The 20,405-nt window shown below is 43.4% G+C and overlaps 1 protein-coding gene across 8 annotated transcripts in view; it reads right to left on the bottom strand.

Moving 5' to 3' along the window:
• The window catches only part of QTRT1 (queuine tRNA-ribosyltransferase catalytic subunit 1), a 353,595-nt gene that overhangs the window by 118,952 nt on the left and 214,238 nt on the right, over positions 1-20,405 (bottom strand). For all 8 annotated transcript variants that reach the window (XR_012234469.1, XR_012234470.1, XM_073587543.1 and 5 more), the window contains exon 11: positions 6,875-7,055. Coding sequence is in view for 6 of the 8 variants with exons in the window: in XM_073587543.1 (XP_073443644.1) it covers positions 6,875-7,055 (181 nt within the window). In the remaining 2 variants the exon portion in view is untranslated. The remainder of the gene's footprint in view (positions 1-6,874; positions 7,056-20,405) is intronic.

The following is a 20,405-nucleotide window of genomic DNA, read 5'->3' as shown; positions in this document are numbered from 1 at the left end:
AGACTACAAACTATACTGGAGAGAGATACAAATTATGTGGGACAACCAAAAGTTGGGAGACAGTGGGTATCGCCTGCTACGGGGGGGGGGGGGGGCAGTGGAACTACCATCCCAACTGAGTTGGGATCTTGTGGGCTGGGAGCTCTGCACTCCTCCCATCAGCTCAAGGGTGCTTTTAATTAGTGCTGGTTCCCATCTGTCCACTTAAAATTGTAGGTTTATAACCTGAGAGAGGCATGTTTACGATGATAGGACCCATCAGAGAAGTGTCACCTTGCCGTGGTTGATGGGCACACGTGAATTGGCCAATTTATGCGCAAAGAACCTTCATTTTTGTAAGTACTTCTTTTTATTAGTACATTTTATTCAGCAACAATGTCGTTTAGACCTCGTGTTTGCATATATTTTGGTCCTTCCAGAGTGCTGATGTGCCCTCTTTTTTTTGTATGTTATGCAGTCATTGCAGCTTGCACCTGTTCACACTACGTGGAGGTGCTGGTCAGATTTTTTGTTTTTTTACAGGGATACCAAAGTTCTATCTTTTTTTTATGTTTTGACGCTTTTACACAATAAAATCTATTTTATAGAAAAAATAATTATTTTTTTTTCGCCGTATTCTGAGAGCTATATCTTTTTATTTTTCCACTGATGGAACTGTGTGGCGGCTTCTTTTTTTGCAGAATTTTTGCCTTGCTTTTTATTTTTTTTACTCTGTTCACTGAAGGGATTAACTAGTGAGAAAGTTTTATAGGTTCAGTCATTCCAGGCACGGTGAATCTAAATGTGTATACTTTATTCGTTTTTTTTTGTTTTTTTTTTACATAAAAATACTTATTTATGGGTACAAGATATTTTTATTTTTTTTGTTATTATTATTTTGTGATTTTTTAAAAAAAATATATTTTGCAATTGTTTTTATTTATTTTTTTAATTTTCACTTAGTCCCTCTATGGGACTTTCACTTTCAGCAGCCTGATCGCTGTTATAAAGCATTGCAGTGTTTTCTAAACTGTCAGTTCTGCTCTCACGCAAGCTTGTTAGTCTATGCTTTTAGCATGGTCTAACAAACTTGCTAGTCTGGTGACCAGGATGTTGTCATGATGACCTCGGGTCACCATGGCAAAAGTTGAGCCCTCGCAATGATGCCTTCTAAATGCTGTGATCGATATTGATTGCACATTTATGGGGCTAAACTGCTGGTAGCGGTGTGGGCACCGCTCCTGGCAGTGAGAGTCGGGTGGCAGCTATCATGTTAGCTGAACACATGGCAACGATCATGCGCGCATAGCTTCTGTGCATACAAAATTGGCAGGACCTATGGATACGTCTAAGGACATGTAGGGGAATCTGTCAGAAGGATTACACCCCTTTAGTACAGGGTGGGCCATTTATATGGATACACCTAAATAAAATGGGAAAGGTTGGTGATATCAACTTCCTGTTTGTGGCATATTAGTATATGGGAGGGGGGAAAACTCTTCAAGATGGGTGGTGGCCATAGCGGCCATTTTGAAGTCGGCCATTTTGGATCCAACTTTATAAATGGCCCACCCAGGTGTATGCATATAAATGGCCCACCCTGTATTTCTATGCAAATGTAGGTCTTTCAAAGACAAGTTCAGCAATACCTTTACATGGAGAGTCCGTTCCTCCGTTACAGAGTAATCAGCATTCAGGTTGATGTGCAAATGAGGATGTAGAGGTATTGCAGGTCCGAGAACCCCTGTCACTCCAGCTCTATGTCCCGCCCAGCTCCACCTCCTTCTGCATGCCTGATGACTCCTTTGCATGAAGTCACACAGCATAGACACTGTTAGTCAAGTAGAAGGAGACGGCATTGAGCGGGGAATAGAGCTGGAGTGACCCAAGCTTCAGATCTACCATAGTTCTTCAGACTCATTTGCATAGCAATTCAAATGCTAATTTCTCAGAAACAGACTATCCATGTAAAGGTATTGGTGAACTTGTCTTTGAAAGAGCTACAAGTGCATATAAATAGTTTGGGGGTAAAATCTTGCCTTTAAAGTACGTGAAAATGAGAAAGACACAGGCAGGGCACTAGTGAGGAAGTTCACAAAGAAAAGTGTGACAGCTCTGAAGAAGGCATAGATTCATTAATGTAGCAGGATGACACTGTCGTGGTAGAGGGTCAGTGGTAGAGGGTAATTCACGGGCAGTTTGGGGTGTTACTAAAATTATAATTTATGATCAAAGTAATTAAAGTATTTGCTTATTATGGAAAAAAAAACAATAGTGTTAAAAAGTAAAACTGTTTCCAGGGAGATGTTCCCGCAGCACCATGAATACCACACATCGGCCATCTGTAGATGTTGGGTATTATAGTTCTCATCATAACAATAACACATCAACATAATACACTGGCATCAGGCATGAAAGCTGGTGTGAACAGCCGCGAGCCTCGGGGAGAACACAAAGGACCATTGTGAAGACTTATAATGAGATGTTTTCAATTACTTTATGTTTTGTTTTCTCATTTTACAGATTGTCCCCGGTGTAAGATTTAAAGCGAATAGTCACTTGTTTGTAACTTTACAAGGTCCAGAATTCTGGGCCTAACAGATTTATTGGATAATATTCTATCTACATGCAGCCACCACTAGGGGGAGCTCACTGCATACTGTGTATACAAGAAAACCATGATAAATCAGTATGCAGTCAGCGCCAAAGCTCCCCCTGGTGGTGACTGCAGGAAAATAATTATCATTTAAATGGAGCCTGCCACCTCAAAATGCACAAAACTCACACTAATACTGTACATATAGTGACTGAGAAAGTTACTTTTAATTAAAATGCAAATTAGGGGGCTTCTATGTACCCTGGGCCCCTCAATTTGCATTTAGTGGTCTTCCCTGCCTCTGATTGACAGAGCTCTTTTGCCCAGAGCAATTGCTGCCTGCACGTGCGCACTGACACTGCCTGAGCCTGGCCATGCGCACACAGTGTCAGTACAGGTGTGCACAAAGCTGGCTTATGAATTCTCCTCCCCGACTCCTCTCTGCGGCAGACGCTCGCTACATTTATACAGCAGAGGTGGTTTCAAAGAGAAGTCAGAGAGAAGAACCCACCCGCCGAGACTGTGCATCTGCACTGACACCAAGTGTGCGCAACCCGGATCAGGCAGTGTTAGTGTGCCAGCACAGACACGCGGGATGAGTTCAGGCAGTGGTTGCTCTGAGCAAGCAAGCGCTGTGAAACAGGAGATGGCGAAAACATCAAAATGCAAATCGGGGAAGGGGGTGTAAAACACTTTGAAAAGTTGTAAAATAGTTGCGCAACGTTGAGCTGCGCAACTATTTTACTAATGTTGGCGTTTTCCCACCAGTTTCGGGCAGCAAAGTGGGTGGGTATAGGGAAAAACCGAAGGCTGGATAATTTGTCGCTACACCCACCCGTCAAATGTATCAACAGTGGTTGACTTTCTTGTGCCAGAAATGTTACTCCAGTCTCTGATAAGATAGGCAGAATTCATTATGTGGCGTGTGCCTCTAAATGAATTTGGTGCCTCTTATTTCTGCACGCCCCTCATTAAGACTGGTTTACAAAATGCCAGTCTAAATAAATCGGGGACAAAGTTTTTATAGGGGATGTGGAGTTTTGTATGGCGGTTAAAAGATAGCCACACACTGAAAAGGAAATATGTCATAAGGTTTTGCTGTAGTCTGAGAGCATAATGGTTTAGGTGCTGAGGCCCTGATTCCAGCGATGTGTTACTTGGTGGTCTGCTTGTTGTCATTTTGATACAATCACAGTTTTCTCTGCGGCAGATCAAGCAGAGCCCAAGAATGCTGAGCCTTATATAACCCCTCCCTGATCACGGATTGGCTGCTTTGCGTGTATCAGTGCTGGGGGGCGTGGTTGGACCAGGAGAGACGAGACACCTAGTCCTGTAGTGATAATCTCCTGCTGATAAAACACTGCTGCCATTGAAATAGCAAAACACAGCCCAGTATGTAACACATCACTGGAATCAGCCTTCAGCCACAATATTAAGTTGCTTTCAAATGACATACAGTGCCTTGCAAAAGTATTCGGCCCCCTGGAACTTTTCAACCTTTTCCCACATATCATGCGTCAAACATAAAGATACCAAATGTAAATTTTTGGTGAAGAATCAACAACAAATGGGACACAATTGTGAAGTTGAGCGAAATTTATTGGTTATTTTAAATTTTTGTGGAAATTCAAACACTGAAAAGTGGGGCGTGCAATATTATTCCGCCCGTTTAACTTAATACTTTGTTGCGCCACCTTTTGCTGCGATTACAGCTGCAAGTCGCTTGGGGTATGTCTCTATCAGTTTTGTACATCGAGAGACTGAAATTCTTGCCCATTCTTTTTTGGCAAACAGCTCGAGCTCAGTGTGGTTTGGTGGAGATCGTTTGTGAACAGCAGTTTTCAGCTCTTTCCACAGATTTTCGATTGGATTCAGGTCTGGACTATGACTTGGCCATTCTAACACCTGGATATGTTTATTTGTGAACCATTCCATTGTAGATTTTGCTTTATGTTTGGGATCATTGTCTTGTTGGAAGACAAATCTCCGTCCCAGTCTCAGGTCTTTTGCAGACTCCAACAGGTTTTCTTCAAGAATGGTCTTGTATTTGGCTCCATCCATCTTCCCATTAATTTTAACCATCTTCACTGTCCCTGATGAAGAAAAGCAGGCCCAAACCATGATGCTGCCACCACCATGTTTGACAATGGGGATGGTGTGTTCAGGGTGATGAGCTGTGTTGCCTTTACGCCAAACATATCGTTTGCCATTGTTGCCAAAAAGGTTCGATTTTGGTTTCATCTGACCAGAGCACCTTCTTCCACATGTTTGGTGTGTCTCTCAGGTGGCTTGTTGCAAACTTTAAACAACACTTTTTATGGATATCTTTGAGAAATGGCTTTCTTCTTGCCACTCTTCCATAAAGGCTAGATTTGTGCAGTGTACGACTGATTGTTGTCCTATGAAAAGACTGTCCCACCTCAGCTGTTTCGAGGGACGGATGGGTCTTGGTAGATTTGCAGTGGTATGATACTCCTTCCATTTCAATATGATTGCTTGCACAGTGCTCCTTGGGATGTTTAAAGTTTTGGAAATCATTTTGTATCCAAATCGGGCTTTACACTTCTCCACCACAGTATCACAGACCTTCCTGTTGTGTTCCTTGGTATTCATGATGCTCTCTGTGCTTAAAACAGAACCCTGAGACTATCACAGAGCAGGTGCATTTATACGGGGACTTGATTAAACACAGGTGGATTATATTTATCATCATTAGTCATTTAGGACAACATTGGATCATTCAGATCCACAATGAACTTCTGGAGTGAGTTTGCTGCACTGAAAGTAAAGGGGCTGAATAATATTGCATGCCCCACTTTTCAGTTTTTGACTTTCCACAAAAATTTAAAATAACCAATAAATTTCGTTCAACTTCACAACTGTGTCCCACTTGTTGTTGATTCTTCACCAAAAATTTACATTTGGTATCCTTGTTTGAAGAATGATATGTGGGAAAAGGTTGAAAAGTTCCAGGGGGCCGAATACTTTCGTAAGGCACTGTAGCAAAAAGCTGCAGACAGGTTCACTTTAAGTCCTAGTTTGACTATGTCGACCTTAGGGGTTTTATTTACATTTTTGAGGGTTCTTTTTTGCCGAATCAGTTGTATTTTTAATGGCACCAATTTGGGTACATATAATTAATTGATTACCTTCCTGTGAGCGAAGCTGAGATAATGAAAGCGCGACTTCCCTGGCAGTCAACAGGGACGAGTTTCTTACCTTCTAGGTAGCTATCAATACCAGGTTTACCAGCCCGGGGATCATGGCGGTGCCTTGCAAGGTCTCACTTTTAAGACCCTGTGCATCAGGTCTGGACTTCTGGGGTGGTCAGCAGATGACCCACGCCTGGCCTGTGGATCGACAGCCTAGGCCTTGAAGGTTTGGACACCCATGTAGGGGAGAATCTGGACACCTGGTGGCCCCTCAGACAGGTCAACCCCCACTAGCTTCAAAACCCATGTGAGGGTCCATAAAGTTTATGAGAAGCTCTGAAAGGAGTGTTGTCAGCAGAATATAAACTTTGAGATTTCGATAAATTTAGATGTAGAGTTCACCCTGGTCCTGCACGTCGGTAGTCCTTGGCTTTCGAACCAAAGTTCTGCAAACTCCTTCTACCTACCGGTGCTTCTTTTGATTAGTAGGCCCCCGCAATCTCATAACTTTGCAGCATGTCACACGCATGCCATGGCAAGGGCCTCCTAATTTGAAGAGGTGGTTGGCCCTAGCTCTGGTCCGTTAGCCTGGACTATGGACGTGGCCACTAGACCGGGGCCCTAGGGATCTTTTTGCTCAACTAGATTTGGCTTTATGTACTTAATTGTGTGCAGTCATTTTTGGCTTGAAGCATTGTGTGACTAGCTGGGTGCCCGCTCTCTATTATATTACTATAATGCGCCATTACGAAATGTAGAATTTAGAAGAATAAGTTCCTTTATTGTTATTGTTACAGCCCAAATGATACATTAAGCACTTTCCAAAAAAAAAAGTGCCCATTTAAAAAAACAAATAAAAGATTGGTCCCAGAACACAGTGACCTAGTGACAATCACTATAAAGGGTTTGATCCATCCGGCAGAGCACTTGACGGTAATTACAGCTTTCCCATGAAGCTGCCGGGGTTAATTGTATGAAAGTGCTGATGGCGCTCCGTGCCATTCTTTCACGGCACCCACATCTGTCATCTCCTCTAATGACAAGTGTCATCACAGGCTGATCGGCGCTTCTCTCCGAAACTCAGAGAGCTTCACATAGAAAGATGAAAAAAAAAAGACAGAATAAGACAGCGAACATAGACAGTCACCTGTATGGGTAGCACTATTAGAGCAACGCAGATCATGATGACCACCAGGAGCTGAGACGGCCAGATCTTGGGAGTCACGTCTCCAAAGCCCACAGTGGAGAAAGTGACAATGCAGAAGTATAATGAGTCGAAGAGGGTGAGATTATTGCCTGCTCTTTCCAGATGCTGAATGCCACAAATACTACGGAGACAAGAAAAAATACAAGTGGTTAGATAAAGGACATTGCAAAGAAATAATAGAAAGGTCAAGATAATCTGACAGCATCAACAAGAAGATAGCTGCTGATGAACAATAGTGCTTATTCCGCCAGTAAAAGCAAGGGTTTTTGTCTTAGGTCCTTGGAGTTAAGGTGCTGGTGACATGGCTGTATTAAAGGGCAATGTGGGGGGGGGGGTCAGGAACAAAAGCACTTCCCTGGTTGTTGCATTTCTTAGAGCATAAGAGGAAGTGCTTTCATGCCAGAAAGGGTCAGAAACACAGTTAACACAGAAATTCCTCCTGCACCGAAGCTAGCTAGCAAGTGGGGGTGAGTAGCACTCACTATTAAGGTGAATTATCTCAGGGCTTAGTATATGAAAAGCAACAGTATTGTATACCATTATGATATGATTCATGTGCCGCTCAGGCGGTACAGTAGGAAATTGGGAATGGTAGACAAGCTTCACCTTAAAAATGGAAAACGGCACCAGAAGAGAATACACTCAGGAGTTGAGTGGGTAGACAATAGAGAAAGGAATCAGCGAAGCGGTAGCGCACCACTACTTAGCCAATTCCATTATCATCAGAAAATGACCTATTGATTAAATGAAGTAAATGGGTTACAAGTATTTTTTAAAGATTTTTGACAATTTAAAAAAAAAAAAAAATCAATTGTAATCTTGCAAATTGTCACAGTGGTCAGTGGGGATTTTTAAGACTCATACTTGTTTATCCTTTAAGGAATAATTTTCATCAGACTTTTAATTAGCAGAGGCAGGATTGCAATGACTGGTAACTAGTGATGAGCGAACGTGCAGGGATAATTTGTTATCCGAGCATTCTCGGGTGCTAACCGAGTGTCTTCGGCGTGATCGAAAAATCTGTTTTTAAGTCCCCTGTTTGAGTAAGCAAGAGTTATACTCGCGAAACGTGTGTCGGGTCTGCGGTCACGCTGTGGACAGGAGCTCTTGTCAACATGGGTAATTAACCTTTTACATATTAATAGTTTGCACAGTTTTTTGCTTGGTTTAGTATAGAAGATATAGCAAGGTCTCACTTTTGTTATTTATGCAACCTTTGTGGGTGGATTAATCTAGTCCCAATACATGTGGGTAGACTATGGTTTCTCCCTGCCTCTTGGTTACAACTAGTATGAGCATTGCCTTTTACATACAGTACAGACCAAAAGTTTGGACACACCTTCTCATTCAAAGAGTTTTCTTTATTTTCATGACTATGAAAATTGTAGATTCACTCTGAAGGCATCAAAACTATGAAATATCACATGTGGAATTATATAATTAACAAAAAAGTGTGAAACAACTGAAAATATGTCTTATATTCTAGGTTCTTCAAAGTAGCCTCCTTTTGCTTTGATTACTGCTTTGCACACTCTTGGCATTCTCTTGATGAGCTTCAAGAGGTAGTCACCGGAAATGGTCTTCCAACAGTTCCCAGAGATGCTTAGCACTTGTTGGCCCTTTTGCCTTCACTCTGCAGTCCAGCTCACCCCAAACCATCTCGATTGGGTTCAGGTCTGGTGACTGTGGAGGCCAGGTCATCTGGCGTAGCACCCCATCACTCTCCTTCCTGGTCAAATAGCCCTTACACAGCCTGGAGGTGTGTTTAGGGTCATTGTCCTGTTGAAAAATAAATGATGGTCCAACTAAACGCAAACCGGATGGAATAGCATTCCGCTGCAAGATGCTGTGGTAGCCATGCTGGTTCAGTATGCCTTCAATTTTGAATAAATCCCCAACAGTGTCACCAGCAAAGCACCCCCACACCATCACACCTCCTCCTCCATGCTTCACAGTGGGAACCAGGCATGTAGAGTCCATCCGTTCACCTTTTCTGCGTCACACAAAGACACGGAGGTTAGAACCAAAGATCTCAAATGTGGACTCATCAGACCAAAGCACAGATTTCCACTGGTCTAATGTCCATTCTTTGTGTTCTTTAGCCCAAACAAGTCTCTTCTGCTTGTTGCCTGCCCTTAGCAGTGGTTTCCAGCAGCTATTTTACCATGAAGGCCTGCTGCACAAAGTCTCCTCTTAACAGTTGTTGTAGAGATGTGTCTGCTGCTAGAACTCTGTGTGGCATTGACCTGGTCTCTAATCTGAGCTGCTGCTAACCTGCGATTTCTGAGGCTGGTGACTCGGATGAACTTATCCTCCGCATATATAAAATTGTTTTATGTGGTATATTTGCCCAAAATAAAATACTTATATATTTTGAGATACAGCATGACTCATTTTCTCCTTGTTGACAATTGCTGCTAATATATGTGTGCTGTTTCTTGTAACACCAAGAATAGTCTAAAAAAAAAGCCCCAGTGGCCAGCGTGACAATTCCAAGATTTCTATCTTTTTCTTTTTAAAACTAAATGTGATAAGAAAATAAAACATTGCAAAAAATAAAAGAAAAAAGTACATTTAAATCAGAAACTAATTTAACCCCTTTCCGATATTGGGTGTAATAGTACGCTGATGTCGGACTCCCCCTTTCTGGTGCGGGCTCAATGGGTGAGCCTGCACCTTTCCAGGCACATGCCAGCTGATATATACAGTACATGATATGTTAAAAACCAACTTTCAGAAGTACAACTTGTCCCACAAATAATAAGCCCTCACATGGCCATATTGACTGAAAAATAAAAAAAAATTATGGCTCTGGAAAGAAGGGGAGCGAAAAATGAAATCGCAAAAACAAAAATACCTCTGGTCGTGAAGGGGTTAAAAAAGCTGTAAAAAAGTTGTATTAAAGTACAGAGGTGGAGAAGATGAGTTACAGTACATACAAAGATGTAGAGGACATGCACAAAAGTGAGCTCGGGGCAATAGGGGATATTAATGTACGGTAAGTAAATTTGTGATTAGAGGGGTCATTAGCAACAGTGAGACCAAGATAATAGGGGACATGAGTGTACAGTGACATGTAAAAGTATTAGCACCCCTGGACAAAGTCAAAAAGGCCAAAAGTTACAGATGACACATTTTGAAAGTATCACCGCTTGTAAACACTTTTTGTAGCCAGACAAGAGTCTTTCAATTCTTGTATGAGGGATTTTCATCCATTTTTCCTTGGAGAATTCCTCCAGGTCTGTGAGATTCCTGGGTCGTCTTGCATTCGCTCTTATTTTGAGGTCTAGCAGCAGATGTGCAATGATGTTCAGGTCAGGGGACTGTGAGGGCCATTGTAAAACCTTCAGCTTGCGCCTTTTGAGGTCGTCTATTGTGGATTTTGTCGTGTGTTTAGGATCATTCTCCATTTGTAGAAGCCATCCTCTTTTCATCTCCATCTTTTTTACACATGGTGTTATGTTTGCATCAAGAATTTGTTGAAATTTCATTGAATCCATTCTTCCCTCTTCCTGTGAAATGTTCTCCATGCCTTTGGCTGCAATACAACCCCAAAGCATGATGGATCCACTGCCATCCTTAATGGTTGGCGAGATGCTATTTTCCTAAAATTCTGCCCGCTTTTTTCAACACACACATTGTGGCCAAAGACTTCTCTTTTAACCTCTTCGGTCCACCGAACTTGTTTCCTAAAAGCATCAGACTTCTTTAGATGTTCTTTAGCATACTTCTGATGCTGAATTTTTTTGGTGATAATGCAGGAGAGGTTTTCTTCCATGATGGCCACATTTGTTCAGGTGTCTCTGAACAGTAGGACAATGCACCTCAACTCCAGAGTCTGCTAAACCTTTCTGAAGGTCTTTTGCAGTCAAGCGGGGGTTTTGATTTGCCTCTCTAGCAATCCTATGAGCAGCTCTCATGAAAATTTTACTTGGTCTTCCAGACCTTATCTTGATCTCCACTGTTCCTGTTGTAACTGACATTTCTTAATTACAAACTGAAGAAAGGGCAACTTGAAAACCCTCTGCTAGTTTCTTATAGGCTTCTCCTGCTTTGTGCGCCTCCACCATATTTATTTTCACAGTGATCAGCAGCTGCTAAGAAGAACCCATGGCTGCTTTTTTTTTTCGCACAAGGTTAGAGGAGGCTGGGTTCCTATAAGGGTGTGTGCACACGGTGCGAATTCTTCTGCAGTTCTGCAGCAGATTTGGCCCTGCAGAACTGCAAGTGATGTACAGTACCATTTAAGGCTATGTAAAACAAAAACCGCTGTGCACATGCTGCGGATTTTTCCGCGCAGATTTGGTGCGGATTTAAAACTGCAGCATGTCACTTCTTTTGTGCAGTTCTGCTGCAGTTTTACATCTGCTCCATTATAGAAATCCGCAGGAGTAAAACTGTAGGGGAAATCCGCACAAAAACTGCACTAAATCTGCAGGTAAAACGCAGGACATTTTACCTGCAGATTTAGCAAAATCTGCGTGGAAAACTCCACAGCAGAATCTGCAACGTGTGCACACAGCCTTAAGCTGGGAAATTTGTATCACCTGGACTTTACTAACGATGATAGTGAACAAGTCATAACCCTAACCCTAGCTAATTAGGGTTTGAAACCTTGGTCAAAGGTATCTGAGCACACAAATCTCCAAGGGTGCCCAAAATTTTGCATAGATCAGTTTTCCTTTGTGTAATTTTTAAAATGTAAAAAATGAACCTAGATATATATATATATATATATATATATATACACTGCTCAAAAATATATATGTATATATACACACACTGTCAAGTAAATGTAGAAAAAAGCCTTTCTTCAATGAGAAGCAAAAGGAGAGCCGGGCTGAAGTTTGCCAAAGACCATAAGGATTGGCCCATAGAGGACTGGAGTAAGGTAATCTTCTCTGATGAGTCTAACTTTCAGCTTTGCCCAACACCTGGTCGTCTAATGGTTAGACGGAGACCTGGAGAGGCGTACAAGCCACAGGGTCTTGCACTCACTGTGAAATTTGGTGGAGGATCGGTGATGATCTGGGGATGCTTCAGCAAGGCTGGAATTGGGCAGGTTATTCTTTGCGAAGGACGTATGAATCAAGCCGCATACAAGGTTATCCTGGAAAAACAGTTGATTCCTTCTGCTCAGGCAACGTTCCCCAACTCTGAGGACTGGGTTTTCCAGCAGGACAATGCACCATGCCACACGGCTAGGTCAATCAATGTGTGGATGAAGGAACACTAGCTCAAATCACTGTCATGGCCAGCCCAATCTCCAAACCTGAACCCCATTGAAAACCTCTTGAATGTGAGGAAGATGGATAGTCACAAGCCATCAAACAAAGAAGAACTGCTTAAATTTTTGTATCAGGAGTGGCATAATGTCACCCAAAAGCAGTGTGACAGACTGGTGGAAAGCAGCCAAGACACATGAAAGCTGTGATTAAAAATCATGGCTATTCCACAAAATATTAATTTCTGAACTCTTCCTGAGTTAAAACATTAGTATTGTTGTTTCTAAATAATTATGAACTTGTTTTCGTAGCATTATTTGAGGTCTGCAAGCACTCTGCAATTTTTTGTTATTTTGACCATTTCTCATTTTCTGAAAATAAGTACAAAATGTATTGCTTGGAAATTAGGAGACATGTTGTCAGTAGTTTATAGAATATAAGAGCAATTTACATTTTACTCAAAAATATAAAGAGAAAAATCAGACAAAAATCAGAAAATTTTGCAGTGGTCTCTTAATTTTTGTCAGAGCTGTATGTGTATAGGGGACATTAGTGTAAGGGAGGTTGGGGTGATAGGAGACACTAGTGTAAGGGAGGTTGGGGTGATAGGGGACATTAGTGTAAGGAAGGTTGGGGTGATAGGGGACATTAGTGTAAGGAAGGTTGGGGTGATAGGGGACATTAGTGTAAGGAAGGTTGGGGTGATAGGAGACATTAGTGTAAGGAAGGTTGGAGTGATAGGGGACATTAGTGTAAGGAAGGTTGGGGTGATAGGGGACATTAGTGTAAGGAAGGTTGGAGTGATAGGGGACATTAGTGTAAGGAAGGTTGGGGTGATAGGGGACATTAGTGTAAGGAAGGTTGGGGTGATAGGGGACATTAGTGTAAGGAAGGTTGGGGTGATAGGAGACATTAGTGTAAGGGAGGTTGGGGTGATAGGGGACATTAGTGTAAGGAAGGTTGGGGTGATAGGGGACATTAGTGTAAGGAAGGTTGGGGTGATAGGGGACATTAGTGTAAGGAAGGTTGGGGTGATAGGGGACATTAGTGTAAGGAAGGTTGGGGTGATAGGGGACATTAGTGTAAGGAAGGTTGGGGTGATAGGGGACATTAGTGTAAGGAAGGTTGGGGTGATAGGGGACATTAGTGTAAGGAAGGTTGGGGTGATAGGGGACATTAGTGTAAGGAAGGTTGGGGTGATAGGGGACATTAGTGTAAGGAAGGTTGGGGTGATAGGGGACATTAGTGTAAGGAAGGTTGGGGTGATAGGGGACATTAGTGTAAGGAAGGTTGGGGTGATAGGAGACATTAGTGTAAGGAAGGTTGGGGTGATAGGGGACATTAGTGTAAGGAAGGTTGGGGTGATAGGGGACATTAGTGTAAGGAAGGTTGGAGTGATAGGGGACATTAGTGTAAGGAAGGTTGGGGTGATAGGGGACATTAGTGTAAGGAAGGTTGGGGTGATAGGGGACATTAGTGTAAGGAAGGTTGGGGTGATAGGAGACATTAGTGTAAGGGAGGTTGGGGTGATAGGGGACATTAGTGTAAGGAAGGTTGGGGTGATAGGGGACATTAGTGTAAGGAAGGTTGGGGTGATAGGGGACATTAGTGTAAGGAAGGTTGAGGTGATAGGGGACATTAGTGTAAGGAAGGTTGGGGTGATAGGAGACATTAGTGTAAGGGTAGTTGGGGTGATAGGGGACATTAGTGTAAGGGAGGTTGGGGTGATAGGGGACATTAGTGTAAGGGAGGTTGGGGTGATAGGGGACATTAGTGTAAGGAAGTTTGGGGTGATAGGAGACATTAGTGTAAGGGTAGTTGGGGTGATAGGGGACATTAGTGTAAGGGAGGTTGGGGTGATAGGGGACATTAGTGTAAGGGAGGTTGGGGTGATAGGAGACATTAGTGTAAGGGTAGTTGGGGTGATAGGGGACATTAGTGTAAGGGAGGTTGGGGTGATAGGGGACATTAGTGTAAGGGAGGTTGGGGTGATAGGGGACATTAGTGTAAGGGAGGTTGGGGTGATAGGGGACATTAGTGTAAGGGAGGTTGGGGTGATAGGGGACATTAGTGTAAGGGAGGTTGGGTGATAGTGGACAATAGTGTAAGGGAGGTTGGGGTGATAGGGGACATTAGTGTTAGGTAGGTTGGGGTGATATGGGACATTAGTGTAAGGGAGATTGGGGTGATAGGAGACATTAGTGTAAGGGAGGTTGGGGTGATAGGGGACATTAGTGTAAGGAAGTTTGGGGTGATAGGAGACATTAGTGTAAGGGTAGTTGGGGTGATAGGGGACATTAGTGTAAGGGAGGTTGGGGTGATAGGGGACATTAGTGTAAGGGAGGTTGGGGTGATAGGAGACATTAGTGTAAGGGTAGTTGGGGTGATAGGGGACATTAGTGTAAGGGAGGTTGGGGTGATAGGGGACATTAGTGTAAGGGAGGTTGGGGTGATAGGGGACATTAGTGTAAGGAAGTTTGGGGTGATAGGAGACATTAGTGTAAGGGTAGTTGGGGTGATAGGGGACATTAGTGTAAGGGAGGTTGGGGTGATAGGGGACATTAGTGTAAGGGAGGTTGGGGTGATAGGGGACATTAGTGTAAGGGAGGTTGGGGTGATAGGGGACATTAGTGTAAGGGAGGTTGGGTGATAGTGGACAATAGTGTAAGGGAGGTTGGGGTGATAGGGGACATTAGTGTTAGGTAGGTTGGGGTGATATGGGACATTAGTGTAAGGGAGATTGGGGTGATAGGAGACATTAGTGTAAGGGAGGTTGGGGTGATAGGGGACATTAGTGTAAGGAAGGTTGGGGTGATAGGGGACATTAGTGTAAGGAAGGTTGGGGTGATAGGGGACATTAGTGTAAGGAAGGTTGGGGTGATAGGGGACATTAGTGTAAGGAAGGTTGGGGTGATAGGAGACATTAGTGTAAGGAAGGTTGGGGTGATAGGGGACATTAGTGTAAGGAAGGTTGGGGTGATAGGGGACATTAGTGTAAGGAAGGTTGGAGTGATAGGGGACATTAGTGTAAGGAAGGTTGGGGTGATAGGGGACATTAGTGTAAGGAAGGTTGGGGTGATAGGGGACATTAGTGTTAGGTAGGTTGGGGTGATATGGGACATTAGTGTAAGGGAGATTGGGGTGATAGGAGACATTAGTGTAAGGAAGGTTGGGGTGATAGGGGACATTAGTGTAAGGAAGGTTGGGGTGATAGGGGACATTAGTGTAAGGAAGGTTGGGGTGATAGGGGACATTAGTGTAAGGAAGGTTGGGGTGATAGGGGACATTAGTGTAAGGAAGGTTGGGGTGATAGGAGACATTAGTGTAAGGAAGGTTGGGGTGATAGGGGACATTAGTGTAAGGAAGGTTGGGGTGATAGGGGACATTAGTGTAAGGAAGGTTGGAGTGATAGGGGACATTAGTGTAAGGAAGGTTGGGGTGATAGGGGACATTAGTGTAAGGAAGGTTGGGGTGATAGGGGACATTAGTGTAAGGAAGGTTGGGGTGATAGGAGACATTAGTGTAAGGGAGGTTGGGGTGATAGGGGACATTAGTGTAAGGAAGGTTGGGGTGATAGGGGACATTAGTGTAAGGAAGGTTGGGGTGATAGGGGACATTAGTGTAAGGAAGGTTGAGGTGATAGGGGACATTAGTGTAAGGAAGGTTGGGGTGATAGGGGACATTAGTGTAAGGGAGGTTGGGGTGATAGGAGACATTAGTGTAAGGGTAGTTGGGGTGATAGGGGACATTAGTGTAAGGGAGGTTGGGGTGATAGGGGACATTAGTGTAAGGGAGGTTGGGGTGATAGGGGACATTAGTGTAAGGAAGTTTGGGGTGATAGGAGACATTAGTGTAAGGGTAGTTGGGGTGATAGGGGACATTAGTGTAAGGGAGGTTGGGGTGATAGGGGACATTAGTGTAAGGGAGGTTGGGGTGATAGGAGACATTAGTGTAAGGGTAGTTGGGGTGATAGGGGACATTAGTGTAAGGGAGGTTGGGGTGATAGGGGACATTAGTGTAAGGGAGGTTGGGGTGATAGGGGACATTAGTGTAAGGAAGTTTGGGGTGATAGGAGACATTAGTGTAAGGGTAGTTGGGGTGATAGGGGACATTAGTGTAAGGGAGGTTGGGGTGATAGGGGACATTAGTGTAAGGAAGGTTGGGGTGATAGGAGACATTAGTGTAAGGGTAGTTGGGGTGATAGGGGACATTAGTGTAAGGGAGGTTGGGGTGATAGGGGACATTAGTGTAAGGGAGGTTGGGGTGATAGGGGACATTAGTGTAAGGAAGTTTGGGGTGATAGGAGACATTAGTGTAAGGGTAGTTGGGGTGATAGGGGACATTAGTGTAAGGGAGGTTGGGGTGATAGGGGACATTAGTGTAAGGGAGGTTGGGGTGATAGGGGACATTAGTGTAAGGGAGGTTGGGGTGATAGGGGACATTAGTGTAAGGGAGGTTGGGTGATAGTGGACAATAGTGTAAGGGAGGTTGGGGTGATAGGGGACATTAGTGTTAGGTAGGTTGGGGTGATATGGGACATTAGTGTAAGGGAGATTGGGGTGATAGGAGACATTAGTGTAAGGGAGGTTGGGGTGATAGGGGACAGTAGTGAAAGAGAGGTTGGGTGATAGGGGACAATAGTATAAGGGAGGTTGGGGATGATAGGGGACATTAGTGTTAGGTAGGTTGGGGTGATATGGGACATTAGTGTAAGGAATGTTTGGTGATAGGTGACATTAGTGTAAGGATAGTTGGGTGATAGGGGACATTAGTGTAAGGGAGGTTGGGGTGATAGGGGACATTAGTGTAAAGGAAGTTGGGTGATAGGGGACAGTAGTGAAAGAGAGGTTGGGTGATAGGGGACAATAGTATAAGGGAGGTTGGGGATGATAGGGGATATTGGTGTAAGGAAGGTTGGGGTGATAGGGGACATTAGTGTAAGGGATGTTGGGTGATAGGGGACATTAATGTAAGGATAGTTGGGTGATAGGGGATATTAGTGTAAGGGAGGTTGGGGTGATAGAGAACATTAGTGTAAGGAAGGTTGGGGTGATAGGAGACATTAGTGTAAGAATAGTTTAGTGATAGGGGACATTAGTGTAAGGGAGGTTGGGGTGACAGGGGACATTAGTGTAAGGAAGGTTGGGGTGATAGGAGACATTAGTGTAAGGAAGGTTGGGGTGATAGGGGACATTAGTGTAAGGGATGTTGGGTGATAGGGGACATTAGTGTAAGGGAGGTTGGGGATGATAGGGGATATTGGTGTAAGGAAGGTTGGGGTGATAGGGGACATTAGTGTAAGGGATGTTTGGTGATAGGGGACATTAGTGTAAGGATAGTTGGGTGATAGGGGACATTAGTGTAAGGGAGGTTGGGGTGATAGGGGACATTAGTGTAAAGGAAGTTGGGTGATATGGGACAGTAGTGAAAGAGAGGTTGGGTGATAGGGGACAATAGTATAAGGGAGGTTGGGGATGATAGGGGATATTGGTGTCAGGAAGTTTGGGGTGATAGGGGACATTAATGTAAGGATAGTAGGGTGATAGGGGATATTAGTGTAAGTGAGGTGGGGGAATAGGGGACATAAGTGTAAGGGAGGTTGGGTGATAGGGGACAGTAGTGTAAAGGAGGTTGGGTGATAGGGGACATTAGTGTAAAGGAGGTTTGTTATGAATGGGTCACCGAGGAGGATGACAGGAACAGGCTAAGTCACCAGGAGACCAGAGAGGTTGGTAACTCAGCGGATTGCAGACCCTGATTCTAACCACACAACTAGCAGTAGAAGTGGAGCGTTCCTACGATGCCCTAGACGCCTCGGCACAACCAGAGAACTAACTAAGCCTAAAGCCAGAAAGGTGAAATCTAAACTGCCCCGGAGCAGATCCCCAAAGGCATAGACAGCCCCCAAACATATATTGTCGGTGAGACAAGATGAGACACAAACATAGGCAGAAAATAGACTAAGCAAATGATTGGGCCCAAACTGTCTAAATAGGACAGGACAGAAAAGATACTGTCTGCAATCACGCAAAAACCCTAAAAAATCCAACACGTCTGATATACAAAAAAACCTGAGGCCACACAACCTCACTCCCGCTAGATCAGCACTCTGGTGTGAACTGGAAGCAAAGCAAAAGATACTAATATAACAGGGGACTGAACAAACTGGCACAAGCTGTAACATATGGAGCGGGGCTCAGCGCTGCCCCCAGCAGGGAGTACGCTGAACCTTCGCAACAATGCAGAAAGGAAAGAAAAGGCACAACCAGATTAGATGCAAAGGATTAGCAAAAGAATCACTTAACTGATCCATGCAGATCAGGCAGGAGACTGAAGAGCTCAAAATGCACAAGGAGGAAATCACCAGCAACCTCCAAGGGAAGCCTGCTCACTTATATGCTCCCAGCCAGCAATCCGAGATTCCCAATCATCATTGTCAGGTGGAAAACTTCCATCAGACTGGCCAGCTCCACTACTCCCAGTAACCACCAGAGGGAGCTCCAGCTCAGAAGTCTGAGCAAGGGAATTCACAACAGAGGTTGGGTGATAGGGGACATTAGTGTAAGGGAGGTTGGGGTGATAGGGGACAGTTGTGTAAGGGAGGTTGGGGTGATAGGGGACATTAGTGTAAAGGAGGTTGGGGTGATAAGGGACATTAGTGTAAGGGAGGTTGGGGTGATAGGGGACATTAGTGTAAAGGAGGTTGGGGTGATAGGGGACATTAGTGTAAGGGAGGTTGGGGTGATAGGGGACATTAGTGTAAGGGAGGTTGGGTGATAGGGGACATTAGTGTAAGCAAGGTTGGGGTGATAGGGGACATTAGTGTAAGGGAGGTTGTGATGAAAGGAGATGGCAAAAACAGTTGATGGGGTAATGAGATGAGTGAGAAATAGTAATGAAAAATCTTGGATGCTGGTGATCCCATGTGCAATAACTTCAAAAAACTACGCATTGTAATGAACAGTATATTACTAAGTTTTCTCAATGACATCACCTCACGCTCCAAGAATTACTGAAATGACACCTTCACTGTAATTAGCGTTATCGTTATCGATAAATACTGCAGGTGGAAAATGACGGATTAATCTCACTACAGTAATAATGACGGCGTGCTGCCAGAAAATCCAATTATTTCTTCTGTTGCTTTTCCATCATCTCATTTTTTCATAAATAGTTCATTTGTGAGTCTGCACAGATTAAACAGATTAGTGAGCAGAATTCCAGCTAATATGAAAGCCTTCAGCGAGGCTCCAGCCCAATAATGGATTCTGAGCATGCACCGGATGAGCACCACCTAATGGCTAATTATTACCCAGGAAATACTGCCTCTTCTCAACAACATAAAAAGGAAAACCCAAAAAACATAAAAAATATAGGAACATAGTACATGCTATCTTACAAAATGAAAAAAAAAAATAGTCCAAGGGTTACAAGATATGTATAATAAATGTCTGAAAATAAATGGATTTTCAACCCCGCACCAAAGTCTTCATATTGGAGTAGTGGAGATTGTGCCGCTCTAAAGACAGAATTATAGTTAAAAGGTCAAAAATCAATAATCATATATACATTAAAATCCAGAAAGTTTCTGCTCCATATATCTACAGGTAATAATAGAGCCATGAATAGCTGAACAAGTGTATAAATAAATAAAATACATAAATAAAATATGATGCTGAGCATCGCTCTGGGTGGGGGATTAATGCTAAACCAGGAAAAGTGATTGACATCTGTGCCATCTATCGACGTTCCATATTAGAGTGATCCGTAATTGTGCTCAAAGTGCAAATCCAAAAATACATTGTAGTTACTTGTATGAATGGATGCATAGCGGTGCAGCACATTGCGAAAGGGGCGGAGAACGGTAGGGGGCCATGTCATAATGATTGACAGAGGACCATTAGTGCACGCAAATATAGTCCTAAGCAAAAAAAATTATATTATACGATTGTAGGGAAAAATGTATGGAAAGTACATAACATAGGATAAAGATCAGTGGGAATGGCAATAACTGTCGGTGTAACATCTGTTAGAGGATTGTACAGTGTCCATAGTATGTTGCCTCTGTGAAATGAACTCAGCAACATGGTCCCTCAATGCTCCAAGTGTCTCACCCACTAATGTTAGAGAGACTTTACATGCAACATGAACATGAAATTAACTACTATAATACTGCCGCCTATGTACAAGACTATAACTACTATAATACTACCCCATGTACAAGAATATAACTACTATAATACTGC

The sequence above is a fragment of the Dendrobates tinctorius genome, unplaced genomic scaffold, assembly GCF_039654945.1.
Source record: "Dendrobates tinctorius isolate UK_male_01 unplaced genomic scaffold, ASM3965494v1 ptg000099l, whole genome shotgun sequence".
Taxonomy (NCBI): Eukaryota; Metazoa; Chordata; class Amphibia; order Anura; family Dendrobatidae; genus Dendrobates; species Dendrobates tinctorius.
Note: the sequence above shows the minus strand (reverse complement) of the source record. Positions and strands in the feature narration are given on the sequence as shown.